This window comes from Dermacentor albipictus, chromosome 1 (genome assembly GCF_038994185.2).
Source record: "Dermacentor albipictus isolate Rhodes 1998 colony chromosome 1, USDA_Dalb.pri_finalv2, whole genome shotgun sequence".
NCBI classification, from domain to species: domain Eukaryota; kingdom Metazoa; phylum Arthropoda; class Arachnida; order Ixodida; family Ixodidae; genus Dermacentor; species Dermacentor albipictus.
This window is the reverse complement of record NC_091821.1, coordinates 413,869,078-413,889,003: the sequence shown is the minus strand read 5'-3', so window position 1 is coordinate 413,889,003 and position 19,926 is coordinate 413,869,078. Positions and strand designations below refer to the sequence as shown.

The 19,926-nt window shown below is 51.5% G+C and overlaps 1 protein-coding gene across 1 annotated transcript; it reads left to right on the top strand.

Annotated features, from left to right (window-relative positions):
* Nucleotides 1-12,110: 12,110 nt before the first annotated feature.
* Nucleotides 12,111-14,316, top strand: LOC135913030 (uncharacterized). The gene has a single exon (XM_065445670.2). It carries the CDS (start codon nucleotides 12,136-12,138, stop codon nucleotides 14,041-14,043), a length of 1,908 nt encoding a protein of 635 aa, XP_065301742.2. The 5' UTR covers nucleotides 12,111-12,135; the 3' UTR covers nucleotides 14,044-14,316.
* Nucleotides 14,317-19,926: the final 5,610 nt, after the last annotated feature.

The following is a 19,926-nucleotide window of genomic DNA, read 5'->3' as shown; positions in this document are numbered from 1 at the left end:
CTTTATTTGCCTCTGAGACTTTTCCACTGCTGCAGCTGCTGCTGCTGCCTAGCTCGCCACCTTGTGTGGCAATATGCTTTGTTGTTTTGTTTTTTTCATGGCGCGATGATGCATGCGCCATTCTCTAGCATGTTAGATGCGAGACGTTTTTGGAAGGGACGCGCTTGCAGCCTGAAATTGGTAGAAAGTCTCCCAAGAAAAAAAAAAAGCGCAGGGACGGACACAGCAGTAAACACTCGTGCTGTATGCCGCATTGTAACTCCACTGGTATATAGCTCTACGTAAGTGTGGTGCCGAAAACGTGCGTAGGATGACTGCACCGCCACTTTTAAAACAAAGTGGCCAGTGCTTCGTCCGGACTGCACTGTGAACCACGTATAGTTGCCGTCTTGCATTGATGGCTAGCAAATTTATCGAAAAACCACTGCATTATGCTTGGGCGACACTTCAAAAACATCACTTTGCTGAAGAAGTCTTCTTGCAGCGTAGGCCTTCTCTTGCTGATAATGGCAGCGCATGCATGACTTCACATACTTGTTCAAGGCGCGGTAACACTGGGTCGATATGTGACCAAGAGACCGAAAAGACACTGACGCCAACAATTGGCCAACTGTTCAGCACAGCGTGTTGCTGAGACCATTTTATCATAACAGGCCACAACAACGTAACCGACGGGCGCGAGTTGTCCTAGCGAGATGGGCTTCCTTGTCGACGGCACCAACGAAATCAGCGTACCGACCATGACAGTTTGACCGAGGCCCACGCAATTGGCAGTCGAACCGATAACGCAACAGCGACTGCAATGCCCCTTCGCTTGTATATGTAATTATTCGCACTCAGAATGTTGAATCATGGCTTCAACATTGAAATTGACGTGGAAATGTAGTAGCTTCAGTCCTCTCAATCTGTGCACATGAAGTTTGAGCCTTGATCCTGTTTAGCGAAAGTTGGGTTGGCCTTGGCCCCGTCGAGTTCGTGCACCCACTACCGATAGGTGCTACGATGAGGGAGACTGCTGTTATAGTTCATTCGTGGCCCAATGGCGATTTGATAACTACTCTTTACTTCGCACGGAGCGTACACAATAAGCGGCAAGCGGCGACACAGTGCATGCTAACATCTGCATGTCCGTCACCGCTCCCGAAGTGTTGTTATGTCCTGTACGTGTTGTTATGCTGGCACATTTCTTAATTCCAGAGAGGCACTCTTTACCTCTGTGTGAAACAGGAAACAAAAGAGACAGTGCATTCAATACAGCAGCATAAACAACCGCCTCAGTCAGTTACCAATGGTGTCGTCAATGACATCGGCATTTTCGTACGTTGCTGCACGTTGCCTCAGCAACAGTGCACGAGTGCGAAACCATTACCGCTTCCACCTGCCAGAAATGCTGCCAGAAAAGCTGCCAGAAATGCAACTGAGTTTTCGCTAACCCACTCTGCTCCAATCATGCCGGATTGAATCATGTGGATTGAAGACGTGTGCAGTAGTTGGCTGCAAAAAAGCCACGTGACGGAGCGCTTGCACAGTGATATCGTGCTGCTCTCAAGCGTGTGTTCGGTGAACAAAAGGTCGGCGCCCGTCGGATGACGGCGAAAATGCATGCTGCTGGGCGAGCGCTGCAAATGAGGTAAAGAACGCCCTGCCGCTTCCTCGTCACCAGTCACGATGCAGCCAACCTTGTTCATCAAACACACGCTTGAGAGCAGCACAATACAACTGCGCAAACGCTCCGTCGCGTGCCTTTCTTCATATTTCGCTGGCTTTCTTTGCAACCCAAAAAAAAAGGACTATGTGAGACGTATTGTAAAGGAAACAACTCGATCGGTGGTTTCTGAAGGTGCTCTACAAATCTGTGTATCATACTTAGGGTCCTCAGCCAATAAATAGAAAGTTGGTTAATTCAATTTAATTAGTTATGGGGAAAACAAAAAGAAATGTCTCAATTACTATAGGCTATTGCAAATAGTATGCACTCGGTTCAATTCACTTCCAACGCGCCTTTAATTTTTAAATTGTTGGCTCAAGTTATGTGGGACACCCTGTATGTGTCAGGATCATAGTTGCCGTTGTTTAAGCTCGGGCGCTCACACTGACTTGTTTCAGAGTGAAACAACACGGCTCATGTGCGCAGATGTTTTGCGACGTTTTGACATTATTTCATATCACGATGCATCGTTTCGACAATGAATGAAGCTAATGTCGATCTGTGGTTATGGACATCCAGAAATGCACCGCTTCGGCAAATCCGATGTAGAATTGCTGCACTCGAAGACTTCTTAAATAAGCAAAATTTGTAAAGAATGTATACAAGGAATACAAAAAGTGAGGCGCAAGAGCAGACATCAGCCACAACAAATTAGAAGGCAGCCGCATCGCCAAACGACACTCAACGTGCGCTTATGGGCAGCACTGTTAGCACCGGCGCACTCAGGACTGCTCACCCAGTAGTCGGTGAGTGCTACAAGACTTCCAAGAACGACATGCTGCCCCGGAGAAGCCATCAATAATTATTTGAGGTCCATGAAACGCACACCGACACACACTCAACATGGGCACAGATGCACAAACCAACAGGCGAAAGCCCCGGCCCCTTTCCAAAACGTTTCCAGCGACGTGAGGCAGAGGGTAGCACAGGAACATGAAAAGGGCAGATTGAGAGGTCTAGAGGGCTCATGGCAGGGTTGCGGTTGACGAGATAGGCGACGTCAACGACGTTTCGGTAGAGCAGAGCCACAATGCCTTTTGACGTGCCCTGCGGGACGCAACAGTGCCCTGTGGAAGCCGTAATTAGGCGTGACCCTCCGCAAACGCATTGTAGCAGCTGCTGCGCTTTCCTCCGTGTTCACGTGCAACAGCAACGACAATCCAGGGAGGAGGTAGGGAGAATGGTAGGATCGAGGCAGGGAATGGATGCCGTCTCGACGCAGTCGAGGAACGGCGATAGTTCACTTAACATAACATGGGAGAGAGAACGTCGAATGAGTGAATGAATGACACGTCTCTCTGTGTTCTGTGTACTACATAGACAAACACAAGTGGTGCAGGCAAGGTAACATTTAACGTCACATGAAGCCTGTCGTATGTGATCAACATCACCGCCAAATACCGTCAATGAATGCAAACAGCACAGAAAGCTTTTCGTAACATGGATTCCTACACTGCGTTGGATCTGCATATCTTTTTTTGCTGAGTATTGGTAGTTGTATGCAGAAAAGGAAGGCTCAACACATGCTGAAGTTAGCGACACATGTTTAAATATGTACTTTGGAGCATTCAATGAACCAATGCCTTCTGTAATTGTGAAATGTTTACAGGTCAGAACCTCTGACAGTTCTTTCGGGACCGAAAGCAGAGGATTGTTGTCCCCGACAGATTGAAGTTTTGAACTAACTCTGCGTGGTATTCCACGCCCTCATACATGCCTGATACACAGACTGCGATTAGGCGTCGCCTTCACGCTGTTACGTTTCGCCTACGACGCGCACTAATGCCAGCGCGGATGCAACGTACGCCGGAGCTTCGTTCCAAGCGGCGGACATTTTGGCCCGTTCGGAGCGGCCGCGAGCGCGCCCCGCCGAGCGCGTCCCGGCATGTTCAGTGCCACGTGTCTTTGTGTGTGCGTGTGTGTGTGTGTGCCCACGCTTGTCAAAGCGCGGCAGCCGGGGAGAGGAGCTCCCCCAGTGTGAAGCGAGGAGGTCTGACCGGCGCCGGCCCGTCTGATGCGTCACCTCCTTGTTCCAACGTGTCTCTCAGTCCGTCCGTCGCCGCTGTCACGTGGTGTAGTCCCATGACCTTCCCTCTTGCTCTCAACTCCGAGAGTATAAGAGCAGCGGCCCCCGGACGCCAAGAGAGAGGCTCCGATTTCTGCTCTTGAGTAACGTGCTCTCCCGTCTCTCTACTTCGGTCGACCTGACCGCCCGCTCTTTGCGATGCTAGAATAAACAAGTTGTTCTGTTAGCAGTCGCCTCATGCTTTGCTGGGACCTTCGGATGCTTCCAGTGTGCCCCAGGCCGCCAGGCCAACGCTACCCTTGGGGCTTGCGACCCAGTTGCAATAACGGGCGTCAGCACTGAGGTTCCAACAGCTGGTGGCCGCGCTGAGATTCCAACAGCCGGTGCCATCGGTGCGGTTCAAACATCTGGTTGCCAGCGGTGAGATCGCGACAACGGAGGCCAGCAGCGAAGATAGGCGGTTGCCTGTATGCTGAGCAGCACAACGACCATCCGGGAGCAGTGCAACGAGCCCTGTGTGATGACTGGTTGCCTGCAGCGGAACGACTGCGCTGAATTCTTGGCTGCGAGGTTTGGTGAGTGCGGGACTTTCTTCTTCTGAGTTTTGCCAGGCTTTTGTTAGTGTTAGAAACAGAGCTGGTAATTGTGGTTGTCGTTGCGGCCGGGTTAGTTTGCGGCAAGACAATAGTAGGCAGTAGAGAAAGCAGCATTCAGAGCAGCCATGGATTTGAAGTCGTTGCGCAAACCGAAATTGTTGGAGCTTGCAAGAGAGTTGGGTCTGGATGTCTCAGACAAACTCAGAAAACCAGAACTGCTAAGTGCTATTCTTGAGTTAGGAGCTGAGGATGACGAGCTGTCGGAATGCCTTGAGACCATTGAGGAAAGGGCAAAAAGACAGGAGCGTGAACGTAAAGAACAGATAGAACGAGAGCAACAAGAGAAAGAAAAAGAGCGAGAGCAACAAGAGAAAAAAGAAGAGCGCGACCGTCAACACGCTTTAGAAATGAAGCGTCTCGAGGTAGAGATGGAACGCGCTCGTAATGGAAATCAGGCACACGGTGCAGGAGAACGAGTATTGTTCAAAATGACTGACCTGATGCGGCCGTTTAAGCTTGGAGAGGACATTGGTTTGTTCCTGGTTAACTTTGAGCGAACGTGCGAGAAGCAGGGGTTCTCTCGGGAAACGTGGCCACAGCGCTTGCTCACTTTGTTACCCGGCGAGGCGGCCGACGTAGTCGCTCGCTTGGATAGAGAGGAGGCAGAGGATTTCGACAAAGTGAAATCGAGTCTGCTAAAAAAGTACAGGCTGTCCGCGGAGGCGTTCCGTCGGAAGTTTCGAGAAAATGAGAAAGGCAAAAGTGAGTCATATACAGAGTTTGCCTACAGGCTAATGTCAAACATGCAGGAGTGGCTCAAAGAAGAGAAAGCGTTTGGTGACCACGAGAAAGTTCTGCAGTGTTTCGGGCTAGAACAGTTTTATAGTCGGTTACCTGAGAACGTGCGGTACTGGGTCTTGGATAGGCCAGACGTTAGTACGGTGGCTAGAGCCGCTGAGCTAGCCGAAGAGTTTGTGACGCGTCGGGCTCGCGGAGCTAAGGACGGTCAAAAGGGTGAATTTGGCTCCAAGTTTGAGAGGCCGAAGTTCACGCCCATGAGAGCAAAGGGGGACACACGTACTGCGGATGCGAGTGAAAGCAGTCCGACCGAACGTAAGGAGACGGCGGCAGCCGAAGCCGAACGCAGAAAGCGGTTCGAGACGAGGCAAGCGCGCGTGTGTTATACGTGCCAGAAGCCGGGTCACTTTTCGGCGCAGTGTCCAGAAACAAAAACAAAAGTTGTGTTTTTGTCATTATGCAGCACTGACGAGAACATGAAGCTTCTCGAGCCTTACATGCGAGACCTCCTCGTAAACGGGAAAGAGTGCCGAGTGCTTCGCGATTCCGCAGCTACGATGGATGTAGTTCACCCCTCTTACGTAGAACCCGATATGTTCACGGGCGAGTGCGCATGGATCAAGCAAGCCGTGGAAGCTCATAGCGTGTGTCTGCCCGTAGCAAAAGTGCTTATTGAAGGACCTTTCGGAGCACTTGAGACGGAGGCCGCAGTGTCATCTATGCTGCCCCCTCAGTACCCGTACCTATTTTCGAACAGGTCCGATCACCTCCTGCGCGAGAAGGGGCTTTTGTTTGGTGAGGCTAGCGTTCAGGCCTTAACCAGATCGAAGGTTCGGGAGCTCGCTGCAAAGGCGGTAGTTGCGGGGCCGACGTTGTCGAACGGTGAGAAAGGGTCAGAGGCGCAGCAAGCTGATATTCAGAGCACGCCCGAACTGAATAAAATTGAGTCTGTAGCGTTAAACGCACCAGATACTGGAGAGGAAATTCCCGATGCGGGAAAGTTAGAAGAGCTATCTGAAGATTTGCTCATCGCGCCTACGTCAGACGGACTTAATAGGTTGCTAAAAGTCAGCCGGTCGGCTTTGATAGCCGAGCAAAAGAAGGATGGCAGCCTAGAAAACATACGCTGCATTGTCAAGGAAGGTGTCGCCAAGAAAAATGCTCGCTTTGTGGAAAGAGGTGGGGTCCTGTACCGGAAGTATATAGACCGCAGGGGAGTGGAGTTCGATCAGCTGATCGTGCCTCAGTGCTATCGTCAGGATCTGTTGCGCTTGTCGCATGGGGGTTCGTGGTCCGGACACCTAGGAGTTAAGAAAACTAAGGACCGTCTCTTGCAAGAGTACTATTGGCCAGGGTGTTTTCGGGACGCAGACCACTTTGTGAAGACATGCGACACCTGTCAGCGGGTCGGCAAACCAGGGGACAAATCGAGGGCGCCGTTGAAGTTGGTACCTATCATTACGGAGCCTTTTAGACGGCTCGTTATTGATACAGTGGGACCTCTGCCGGTAACAGCCACGGGGTACAGACACATTTTGACTGTGATCTGCCCAGCGACAAAGTTCCCTGAAGCAGTGCCGCTTAAAGAACTCAGCTCAGTTGAGATAGTCAATGCACTACTGTCCATATTTGTGCGAGTTGGTTTTCCTGCGGAAATCCAATCAGATCAGGGCACCGTGTTTACTAGCGCTTTGACGACAGCCTTTCTCGAAAGGTGTGGGGTAAAGCTGTTACACAGCTCAGTGTACCACCCACAGTCGAATTCCCTTGAGAAGCTCCACTTCGTCATGAAGCGCGTGTGGAGAGCATTGTGGTTTGAACAACAAACTGACTGGGAGCTGTTTCTGCCTGGGGTAATGTTTGCAGTGAGGAGCGCGCCGCCTGCGGCTACGGGGTTTTCGCCAGATGGGCTAGTGTACGGTCGTTCGCTGAGATCTCCGCTTCGCATGCTTCGAAACGGATCACTGCCCTCTCCAAAGGCTGCAGACTATCTGTTTCACAAATGGCCGCCTCCTGCACTGGAGCCTCGCTTTGCAACAACATTTTTTTGAGGTGCGTTACAAAAAGGGGAGTCTCAACGGTAACGCCGATGGCTTAAGTCGAAGCCCCTAACGTGGGAATCAGCCTCAAAATTGTTTGTTATTGATGTTTTTCTTCCTGAGGCAGGGTTTTTAACATATTGCTTTTGTGTAGTGTTTCAAAGTGATAATGTGCTTTCTAGTGCAATTTTCCGATTTGTGGACGCGTTCTGAGTGCTGCTAGACTACTGTAAGGAACTAGGCAGTAGTATTAAAGGGGAAAGAGCCTGGCATGGCTTAGTGAGGGTTGTGCCGTGCTTGCTGACTGAGCGGCTGAGTTTCGGCGTAGTTCTAACGCTTGCTGAGAACGAGAGAAAAATGAGAACTCTCCCGAAGTCACTTTGCAGTGTCCTCTGTGAACCTGAACGTGAGAACGAGGCCTTCTCGGTGCGCTGGCTCAAGAAACGCCGAGGGACGACCGACTTCGGTAATGAGCATCATTGAGCGACATCCCTCCGGACAGCGGATGCAGTCCCCTGACCATCGGGATCTCCCTCCCCCGGCGGGGCGGTCTGTTACGTTTCGCCTACGACGCGCACTAATGCCAGCGCGGATGCAACGTACGCCGGAGCTTCGTTCCAAGCGGCGGACATTTTGGCCCGTTCGGAGCGGCCGCGAGCGCGCCCCGCCGAGCGCGTCCCGGCATGTTCAGTGCCACGTGTCTTTGTGTGTGCGTGTGTGTGTGTGTGCCCACGCTTGTCAAAGCGCGGCAGCCGGGGAGAGGAGCTCCCCCAGTGTGAAGCGAGGAGGTCTGACCGGCGCCGGCCCGTCTGATGCGTCACCTCCTTGTTCCAACGTGTCTCTCAGTCCGTCCGTCGCCGCTGTCACGTGGTGTAGTCCCATGACCTTCCCTCTTGCTCTCAACTCCGAGAGTATAAGAGCAGCGGCCCCCGGACGCCAAGAGAGAGGCTCCGATTTCTGCTCTTGAGTAACGTGCTCTCCCGTCTCTCTACTTCGGTCGACCTGACCGCCCGCTCTTTGCGATGCTAGAATAAACAAGTTGTTCTGTTAGCAGTCGCCTCATGCTTTGCTGGGACCTTCGGATGCTTCCAGTGTGCCCCAGGCCGCCAGGCCAACGCTACCCTTGGGGCTTGCGACCCAGTTGCAATAACGGGCGTCAGCACTGAGGTTCCAACAGCTGGTGGCCGCGCTGAGATTCCAACAGCCGGTGCCATCGGTGCGGTTCAAACAACGCGCAAATATTTGCACATTATTGGACGGACAGACTCCCCGGACTGTTCAGTGTGTGGCGCTGAAGAGACTATAGGACATGTGCTCGTGGTGTGCCCTGAGTATGCGCGCGAAAGACTGACAATGGCAGATACATTGAGACATTTACAAAATGGACCACTGTTGGAGGACCTCTTGCTAGGCGCATGGCCACAGAGTTGGCAGACGACAGAGACAATGCGTGCACTTTCACGTTTCCTAGGTGACACGGGCCTGGACTCACGCCTGTGATACCAGTTGTGTAATGTGTCCTTCACTTCGTTCCTCCCATTATCATCCCCCATTGTGACCCTTTTTCTTCCCCTCTTCCCCTTCCCTTACGTAGAGTAGCAGGCCGGATTCTCCATTATCCGGCCGACCTCTCTACATTTTCCAATCATTAAAATACCTCCTCTCTAACAGCAACAGGTCCATTAAGGGGATAGTGGCGAACCTTTTGTTAATGTCCAAAATGAGCCCCACATTTCAGGTCAGAGTTGCACCTTAGCATCCAAGTTTCTCAACGTGAAGTGAAAAATGTGAAGTGAGCGCACAGATATGCTAAGTCACATTCAAGTGTGCCATCGCATAGTGCAGTTACAGCCATTTCTCACACTGATGCTTTCGTCTGCTACAAAGCTGTTGATAAACTGCCTTTGCACCGTCAAAGTGTCTGTGCATGGTAATAAACGGCTGCCAACAGCCAAGTTACCAGCGGTTATAACATAAACAAAAGAAGTCCAGGACAAAAAAAACTGTAAAATTGAAAATTCAATGTTGGCGTCAACATCAAAAAAAGCATTTGTAGGCACTATATAAGCGCCACTAAAATGTTTCTGAACCCATAGTTGGTGCGTACATCATGATGATGACAAAATGTATTTATTAAGGGATGGCGCGAAGGCCTATAATGGGGAATAGGAAGGGGAGGGGGGAGGCGTACTCAGAGCCGTCCTAGGAGCTTCGCGTCCTTGGCGAAAGCCAAGAGTGAGTCCAGAATGGCCCTATCGGAATCCATCGAGCCAGTTGCCGGTCTAATCCACTCCTCGTAGGACGACACTCGCACCGCCCTCAGGTGGTGGTCCCGCTGTTGAGCGTGTCGCTGGCACTCCCAAAACAGATGGGCTGCGGATGGCCGTGTAGCCATGTCGCAGTCAGGGCACCTGTGTGGCGTCTGGAGCGCTTCTTGGTCCGCGGAGGCTGTGGGATGGCCGGGTTCCTGCGATGGAAGGGAGTTGGGAGACGGAGATGGAGGGCGTCTTTCCCGGCGTGGCCGGTACTGTCGCCACCGCTGCAGCACATCCGGTGTGAGGACGAAGCCGGAACGGAGCCTATGCAGCAGCACCTGCCCCGACCTGGGAAGACCCGCTGGAAGGGGGTCTGGGTCTGAGGGCACACTCGCACGGAGTTCCCTCTTGCGTCGGCTGGCTGCCGCTCTCAGAGCTCTGTCTGGGTCATACGGGGCTCCATTTGTCGTGTTGCTTGTGCTGGTTGTGAGGGCTTCTGAAGGATCCCGGGAGACGACGCGGTTGGAAAGAAGGGCGCGCGCCGCCTCGTGGGCTCTCTCATTTCCCTCGATGCCCTGGTGACCAGGGATCCAATGAAGTGTTGCAGTGACCCCGTGGGCCTCCGCACGCCTGAAGGCCTGCTTGACGAGGAGTACTACCGATGATGATGTGTGGCGCGACTTGCAGGCGTGCAGCGCATACTGAGAGTCGGTGTATATATCGATGTGTTTTGCTTGCGTGGTGCTTGAGACTCTATCTAATGCCCAGACTATTGCGCGGAGTTCAAGGTCCGTTGGGTCGTCAGCATCAGCAGTTGTAAAGGTAGAATGTGTCTCACAAGAACCCACTACGTGGTAGGCGACTGCTCCTTCGCTGGTGCGTGGGTCGAAAGCTGCGTCAGTGTACACTTGTTCATGACTTGGCGGTGCGTCTGCGACTGTCTGCACATGACGCGCAGCAAATGCTGCTCGGCGGTGCACATGTTGGGCACCCATGTTTCGGGGCGTTGGTGTAGTGTCGACGACAGCAATGTCATCCCACGGTGAGATGTCGGATGGCAGTTGTGGCAAAGTTGATATATCCTTTCCCATGTAGGCCAGTAGAGTCCTGCCTTGTCTGGTGTGCTTCAGGCGTTCCTCGTGTCCTGCCTTCGATGCTTCGATGGTTGCACGGAGGGTAGGCAACTTCGCATAGCGATGTAGCTCCTCGACACGTGTGTGTTTTGGGAGCCCAGTGATAACACGGAGAGCTGATCTGTGGAGTACCTCTAGCTGTGTCCAATGCCGAGCAAGCAGGTCATAACAGCGCGCTCCATATATCGCTCGGGATGTCAGCAAAGCACTAACAAGCTTTCGGCATACGTCGGTACCAGCACCGCCCATGCGGAAACAGATTCGTTTTATGAGGTGCAGAGTGTTATGCCACGTCCGACGAAGGTCTGCGAGCCACGCATCCGCTGTGCCTTTGCGGTCAATAGGTATACCGAGAACGCGCACTGATTTTTCTGCTCGCTGCAGCGTTTTGCCTGCGAGAGTGAGCGTGAGGGCTGCTTCGTCCTGCGTTGAACCTCGGATCACCACATAGGTTGTCTTCTCTGGAGATGGCCGCATGCCAGTTTGTGGCAGGTAGTGGTCAATAACGTCAAGTGCCGCCTGTAGGGTCTCCTGCTGCTCATCAATTGGTCGTGATGCAGTCCATAACGTGATGTCATCTGCGTAAATTGTGAAGCCCAGTTCGGAAATAGCCTCCAGTCGCTCAGCCAGGCCTATCATAGTCAAATTAAAGAGGAGGGGTGATAGTATGGGCGTACATCATAAATTGGCATGATAAAGGCGTAAGGGAAAAATAGGCACTTTGCCTAAAGTTCTGCTCACTATACAGGGTGTTTCACCTAACTTGAACCAAAGATTTTAAAAAAGTGGTTAGCTGCAGCTGAATGAAACCAACGGCATATAGTTTGCCGTCATGTGGCGCTCCTTAGAGGCTTTGTATATTCCGCTTAATTAATTAAGATCAACCATGCAAAAGTCAGTTTTGCCCGAAAGGCGAAGCATCGATTGCGATAGTAAATTGCGACAGATTGCGACAGCTATACCGAGTGAGCATAATAGCTTTATTGACTGCCGGACGTGCTCATCCATATGGTACGAAGAATTCCTTGCCTAAACGCTACCCCGAGTCTCAACAGTACTCGCCGCAGATCGCTTTCAAGATGGGGCCCGCGCGGCCGCGCCGTATATAGGCAGCTGCCGCCGGAGTAGAACGCCTCCCCCCCCCCCCCCCGGTGCCTTGAGCGTTGTGTACTGAGGGCGCGCATCCTCCCTGTCTTCCTCCCTTGCGCGCGCGAGATCACCCTCGGCTCGCCTACGCTTACACTCACGCACGGGCCCGGGCTGGCCCGAAATCCCGGGCCGCGCTCGGGTCGGGTAGGCCATCTCTATTGCGGGCCAGGACAGGGCTCGCACCAAATAGCTTCGCGCTCGGGTAATGCCAGGGCCTCGGTCAGTCCCACAATAGGCCCGGGTCTCCATCAGGCCGGTAATAGGCCGGATATGCTATCGGTGAGTTTTGAAAACTGGATTCACGTCTGCATATCAGGCAAAATGAAACAGGAAGACAATAAGAGTCACGGTTTTTGTGTGTGTATGTGTGAAAAGAAACAGTCAAAGAAGAAGACAACTACTGGGCCCATGCGCTGTTTGCCAGAAAGAAAATGAGGCTCTTGCGACTCAGGCGTTGGACGAAAGTGGTCTCTATTGGCGTCATCTACGTTTTCTGTATGTTCAAATTTTTCTGGTTCGAAGTGTCCGTGCTGACGCCGGTGTTCAGGAACATGACGATTCACTACGACGGATTCCTGCTGGAGACTCCCGGGTGTTCGCTGCCCCTGTACAACCCTCACCACTGGATAGTCAGGCGTTTTTTCATCGAGGAGGCCCCGTACGAAGCCGTGTGTGCGAGTCGCAACCTCACTGTCGTCGTCCGGGACTTCGACAGGTTTACGTTAGACGCCGGGGCCCTTCGTCGCGGCTACAACGTCTCGGAAGGGGACATCCGCTGCTTCTACCGAGAGGTGTTCAGGGACGAAAACGCGAGAGTTCCTGACACATCGATCATGCTCGGTCCTTTTGTGCCGCTGCCTCTAGGGAGTCCAGTAGAAGCACAGTACGTGCAGATCTCTTGCAAGACGAACGGAAGCCTACTTTTCGAAGACTACTTCTTCGTACCTCGACCGAAGAAGCGCAACGGGTCCGTTCATGGTCCCACGTCGAAGGATGCTACTTCCTCACGGAGCATGAACAGTTCCATGAACATCCTCATACTGGGCGTGGACTCGACATCGCGAATGAACTTCTACCGTCATTTGGAACGAACGCGCAAGTTTCTGAATGAAGAGCTGAGCAGTTTCGAATATCTCGCGTTCAACAAGGTTGGAGACAACACTTTCCCAAACCTGATTTCTCTGCTCACCGGGCTGGCTGGCCCTGAAGCAGAGAGCCTTATTGTTCGCTCCGAGACGGTCGAGGCGCTTCCGTTCGTCTGGAATTTGTACAAGAGCAGAGGCTACACCACACTGTTCCTCGAGGAAATGCCTCACTACGGCCTCCTGACATACCCGAACTTCCCTGGGTTCGCACGCGCGGCTGCAGACTACTATCCCACGTCTATACTGCGGCTAATGGATGATATATATACCGATAAGCGCTACTGCATGGGTTCCCGATTAAAGACGAAGGCGCTCATCGATTACGTTGGCCAGGTGCTGAAGATCAATCTCAACGAGCCGATGTTCTCGTTCGTGTGGCTTGGCTATCTCACTCACGACCACTTAAACGGGCTGAAGCTCATGGACGGAATACTCGAGGCCTTTCTCCGAGAACTCTCCGTGCACGGCGTGCTCGAGAACACGGCACTGTTTTTCGTGAGCGACCATGGCCCTCGCATTGGCCCGTTCAGGATGGGCGAGATCGGCCGCTTTGAAGACAAGAACCCGATATGCATACTGGCGCTTCCCAAACGCTTTTTGTCAGAACACCCGGAAGCCGCCGTGCAGCTGGAAGTCAACCAGCGCCGTCTGGTCACGCATTACGACTTGCACGCCACGCTGGTGGCGCTGTCCAGTCTCCCGGTTCTCGGGAACGGTTCCACTCACAAGGGGCTGAGCCTCACGGGCCGGATACCGCCCGAGAGAACATGCGCGGACGCCTTCGTGCCGCCGGAATTCTGCGCGTGTTTCGGCGCCAGCAGCAACCTCGGGAACGAGAGAGAGACCGTGTCGTTCGCCCGCTACGCCGTGTCTTACATCAACGCACTCGCCGAACTGCACTTTCCCGGCCGGTGTGTCGTGTACGAGCTCGACAGCGTCGACGAATCGTCGGTGCTCGGAGGTCGCGTGGCGGGCAAGGTGTTGCTCCGCGTCGCGATAACCACGAGGCCCACTGCCCACTTCGAGGTGTACGGAGCACTGCGCGGCGAGTCGAACTCGCAGGAGAACCGCGTGGACTTTCTTCAGAGACTGGACTGGTATAGAAACCAGACCGAGTGCCTGCCGGAGAGCAGGTGGCAAAAAGTTTGCACTTGCAGACCGCAGCCGCTGAGTGCAGGTAAATCTGCGCACTGAAGGACGCCCTTGCCGCCATGAAAAGACTATAGCGCGAGAATTCGCGTGCTTTACACACGTAGTATATGTAGCGTTGCTGCTTTATAACTAAAGTGGCGATGTCAATTTTGATAATATGAGAGAAGCTTAGCTCTTTTTTTTTTTTATAATTGCGTAGTGTACTAGATATGAACGGACATTTTTCATGCATGATGTGTAATCTTGATGAGCTGATAGCAGTCGCCAGGAGAGCTGGCATTTGCCATGGAGGAAATAAAACTATTGGAGAGTGCATGATGCGCCGCAGCCTTCCTTCGCAAGCCTGATGCCATCCGCTTTGCCCTTTCTCGTGACCCTGCGCTCGGCGCACTTGGTTCATAATGCGTGGCTCCCGGCAGATTTTAATCGACGCGCACTTGTTGGGCATCTTTGCCAACCATTCTGCGCAAAAAACGTGCAGATTTGATTGTGCAACTTCGATCGTTTATTGCATTGAGTTTGCATTTATTGTCTTCTGCGCAACGTGCGGCAGCTGCACGTTGCGGTCACATCCGTATTTTTCTTTTTTTTTCAAGGGACCGTGCGCTGAGCGCAGCGGTGGAAGACACTAGAACCTACCGCAACATAATCGCTTGTTGGGCCGACATTTCTTGGCTTCATTGATGTTATGTATAATGATACTTCGTCGTTATTTCCTTCCTCCGTAGCGTTTATATGCGCTGCGCCGAATGAGACCACGGGAAGCTGTAGAAATTTCAGCCGAGTGAAGTTTGCGTGAACACAGCCGGAGTTACATTAGTACTGCAAGTAAAGGGGGGGGGGGGGGGGGATACACACGCAGAGTAAGAACACGACACATGAGCTTGACACTCACACGACATATTTATGTTCTCCCTCTGTCGGGTTATTATTGCACTTGCAGTGTGTCGGACAGACTATGAATAGGGTATGAGGCGCAGCACAGCGCCAAAGTGGGCATACTTCAGTGTCAAAGAGAGGGCCTAAGGATCCCACCACTAGCAAAGAGCATGCACCCTACTCACCATAAAGAGAGACGGGAAGCTATAGAGTGAAGCACACATATAATGCAAATATAGCGACCTGCAGGACATGGGCTACGTCGATGCTGCAGAGTACAGAGAAAAGTGGGCAGTGGCAGCTGTTGCAGTGGACGCTGACGGCACTGGGGCGACAGACAACCCTGAAGTAGTAGAATTAAGAGTCAGCCATTGCGATGGCAATTACCTCTACTAATTCCAAAGTCATCATTAGCAACTCTAAGAGCGCCGTACGCAACTTGGCCAGAAGACGAATACCCCCACAAGCACTAAAAATGCTTACGACGAACTCCAATTATCGATCAATACAAATACTATAGGCACCAGCGCACTCCTCCCTCACGGGAACGAGGCAGCTCATCACGTAGCTCGAGGACTCGCACGCCAAGCAGATGAGCCGTCTCTTTCGAGGTCGATGATGATGATGATGATGTTGATGGTGTTTTATGGCTCAATGGCCAGGTTTGGCCAAAGAGCGCCATGACAAGTGGTAATGTTAACGATGTATTATGGATGGCGTGCACAATGAATTCCACATGGTAGATGTGACATGACTGTAAAAGGGCCTAAAACCTGTCGCTGTGAGTGACGTAGAATATACAGGTGCCAAAATAATGACGCTAGTGACGTGGGCTATATGGCAATGGGCTTTCGTTAAAAACATGATTTCTGAGGTCAAGGAGTGACCGCATGCTGACCTATAGCGAAATTACGAACCACTACAAATTACAGAGAGCTGCCGGTACCCGTCACTCACTCAGAAACAAGCTGTGGCCTGGCGTCTCCTACAAACAAATACCTACCCGAACCCGGTGGCCTACAGCTATTGCTACCCGGGGTAATATTCAGAATTGTGTAAGTCTTGCAATGCAAAAGCTAACTTAGATCATACGATTTGGGACTACCCCAAGAGAAAGCTATAAGTATACGATAACATGACCAGCGCTGAGCAGTGGGAGACCGTGCTACTCAGCTCGGGCCTGGGAGAACAACTCGATCCAGGCCGTCCAGCTCGCTGAAGACGCCGCCATGGCCCACTCGTTTCTGGCCGACAACTAGGCCCGGTGCCGCAAGGCCTCCTAAAAAGCTGGACAATACAAATGTTTCATTGCGATAGCTATTATAGCACTGCCATGCACGTATGCGCACTTGCCCAATACTGACCCTTCTTTTTTTTGTGTGTGTGTGGAACAGTTTGTTATAGAGAAACGAGATGGCGATTTCGGCGGTGCGCCGCACGTTGCTTCAGCGAAAGCACACGAATACGAGACAATTACCGCGCTCCTCCTGTGCGATAAGCTGTCGGAAATGCAACCGGGTTTTCACTAACACACTGTGCTCCATTCATGCTGCAAAATATGAAGCGGCGGAGTGAAGAGGTGTGCAAGTAGTTGGCTGCAAAAATTGTGACTGGTATCATAGGCGGAGAGTTTTCATTTTGCCGGGGGGGGGCTATGACCCGACCAGCTTTCTGAGCTTCATATATATTAGACATGTTTTTTTCTTCTTTTTTGCAGTTGAAGAAACTTCGTGTAACCTCGAATAATTGAGCGCTGAAGTGACGGCGTTTTCTAAGTATATACAAGACCTATAGGAGACATAATTTCACAGCCTGTGTCCTCTCGGTAGTGGAATCTTCCTTTGTGTAATTCTCGCGTACTTGGCTACACTGCTTCGCCTTTCCGGCGAAACTACGGCCTCTCTCTCTCTCTCTCTTTTCTTTTTCTTTGAGTCCTAGTATAAGCGCTGCTGCGCATGACTGCTGTTGACTGATTTTTAGTGAACCCGTCTTGGCTTCATTTTGGTTACTAAGTGAATTATGCAGTGTTCCCCAAATATCATGCACCAAGACTTTAATATAGAGCAGTTGCGTTACTCGAAGAAAACCTATAGTTTCTAGTACAGTGGAGTAGCCACAAGTAATTCTTTCGCGACTGGGATTTAATTCAGTAAGTGGAAGTAACTATCCAACTCGAGAAGTACTGTCATTATTTTCAAAGTGTCAATGCGGCATTTCTAGCCACGCCAAAATGACACCTAACTGTGGTGTTTTCAGCGACGTACTAATTTCGTACAATTTTTTTCCGACTGGCAGAGAAACCTCATCAAGTATGAAAAATACCACGTGATTGCGCTCCCACCCGCACCATAAACCAGCACCCTAAAATAAGCTGATCGAAAGCAACTGCATTGCCTGTTGCAAACCCGAAGAGACAGCGCATCGCCTTAACAATGGTACGGAAGGAGCACCAACAGCATGTTTCGCGTTTCGCAGTTATTCCTTGCTCTCATTTCTACGTAAAACTTATTACGCGTCTCTCTCCGATCACATTGATAACAAAAGCCCCTTGATAACGCGGCCGCAGTGCCACTCTAACCATGTACGAAACGCGAAAAACAATGTAATAGGCATAACATGTTTCGAAATCCCGGCTCTGCTCGCACCGCGTCGAAACAGGGCGCGCGACGCCATATTTCGCGCCAGAAACTTGCTTCGGACCAAAGTCAAATTAAAGCGACTGTTTTATTTTCCCTGAAAGTGTATGGGTGCTGCAAAAACAGACCAGGAAGCGACCAACGTGTAGAGAAAAAATTGGAGGACGTTTAAGCTTCGCCTTCAAGTGTGGAACGCGATAGCGTTATCGCACCCCGTTCGCACCGCCTACTCAAACGCGCTACGCCAGCCAAACGTCGCGATCGGCAGAGATAGCCGGGCCCCGACGCGCCATGAAGGCGGACGCGGTCATGGGGCGAGTGGCGCGCCACGTGTCGGGGCTGCGCCGTACATTGCGAGGAGGGGGTCTTCTGTGTTTGCCGCAAGATGGCTCTGCGTGTGCGCAGAGCGCGGAAGAAGTTTAGCGGAAACGTACTTCACTACTCGTAAAGCTGCGACTTCTGTAAGTTACATGGTCATAATTGCCGATATACACCGCAGTATAACTTTCTACGGCACGTTTCTAAGGCAACACCGCATTCACTAGAAGCGATTTTGTCCCCTTTTGAAGGAACGAACTCGTGGCTGAGTGGTAGCGTCTCCGTCTCACACTCCGGAGACCCATGGTTCGATTCCCATCAGCCCATCTTGCAAGATGTTCTTTATTTATGAAATGCCTTCTGGTATTTATCGCTCACGGCCAACGCCGCGGACGACGACACCGACGACACCGACTTTTCTGCGACACGAGCTCCTTAACGCTGTCGCGTTAAAAGGCAAAACCGATGTGTTCAAGAACGTAAATATACCGCTTCTAAACGAGCCGAATTGTCAATAAGGATGCACGCACACACACACACACAAGAACGTCAGATTTCAGGGTGCCCTTATTATCTATGAATTCGTAAGCTCCGTTGAACGCCAGCTGCTGCCTAGAGGACTTGTTCGAATAGGTCTCCTTTTGCGGCGACGCAGTACTGTGTCCGTTTTACCACATCTTCAGTAGCTTTCTTGATGACCAACGCCGGAACTCTACGGCAGAAATCCGTTATCCTTGCCATGAGCTTATCTGACGTCCGTCTCGATCATGTAAACGCGATATTTCACATAACCACAAAGAAAAATTGAGTGGAGGGAGGTCAGGTAACCTAGCCGGCCAATTTACAGGTCCGTGCCTTCCAATCTATTGCGCATGAAAATTCGCATCCAGTCAGTTTTGTGCTCGGCTGCTTCTGCGCGCTGGCGCCCCGCTGGTATACCACACAAGTGGAAGACGTGACAACTGGACTTCGCTGAGAAACTCATCCACCACTCCTTCAAGAATTTCGTCCACGTAACGCTGTCCAGTCAGTGTGTGATCACAGATGATGGTACCGATTGCAGCACCGGCATAAATTTAGAACCACACACTGAGCGACCACTCGTACTGCTGCCAAGTGCGCTTTACCCAGCGGGGTTTGGAGTCCCTCCAACAGCGTGTATTATGCAAATTTACCTAGGCGTTTCTGGGAAAATCGGCTTCACCTGTGCACAGGATGTTGCTCAAAAAGTTTTTGAAGACCCAATACGAGAAATATAGACGATTCTACAGGTCCCTATCTTCCAAGCATTGGTGCTGGTTAAGGTAGTACGGGTGAAATGCCCTCGTTTAGGATCTTCCAAACTGATTACTCGGAAATTGGTACCTGGGAGGCCACGTCCCGCACGCTAGCATGATGGTTTGAGGCCACAAATGCTAGAACATCCGTGCGTGTGCTAGTACTCAAAAACGGAATCCTCCGCCGCTGTTTCATGAAGCTGCCGGTTTGTTTCAGGTTTTCAGAATTTCTTATCATAGTCGATGCGTTTGGTCTACTGCCACACTTCGGTGACTGATATATATACCTGCGGCCTTCCTCTTGTTGCCATTAGCAGATCCCAAGGCAAGGATTATGTTTACCTTCTGCTCACTAGCGAAAGACATGGGGCTGGGATGAAACAAAACGCACCTTTAAACCTTTGCACTGACGTTGTAAGTTCGCTTTTGTGGTGATATGTTTTGTGGAAAAAAAAACATCCGCACACTTTATCTACGCTAGGACAACAGCTATCACAGTGTTTCCAACTAACACCAAATGTAACTTGTTACTTCGGCAGGGGCGCGGCAGATAAGGCATTAGCTCGACCACGATGTTTTTTCTTTACTTCCTTTATTTCGTTCTGGATAACTCAGAGGGAGCCAGTTCGAGGGTGCTGCTTTATGATCCGGGTGGGAATGCAGTCACATGCTATTCTCCATATTTCGCGCGGTTTATTTATAAGTCGGAAAAACATTAGTACGCAATTAGTACGTCGCTGAAAATACCGTAGTTAGATGTCCCTTTGCTGTGCCTTCATATGCCTCATTGACGTTTTGAAAATCAGGATAGTACG

Bases quoted from the DNA above. Each gene is read 5' to 3' on its own strand.
- LOC135913030 (XM_065445670.2), top strand. From the start codon at position 12,136: ATGAGGCTCTTGCGACTCAGGCGTTGGACGAAAGTGGTCTCTATTGGC.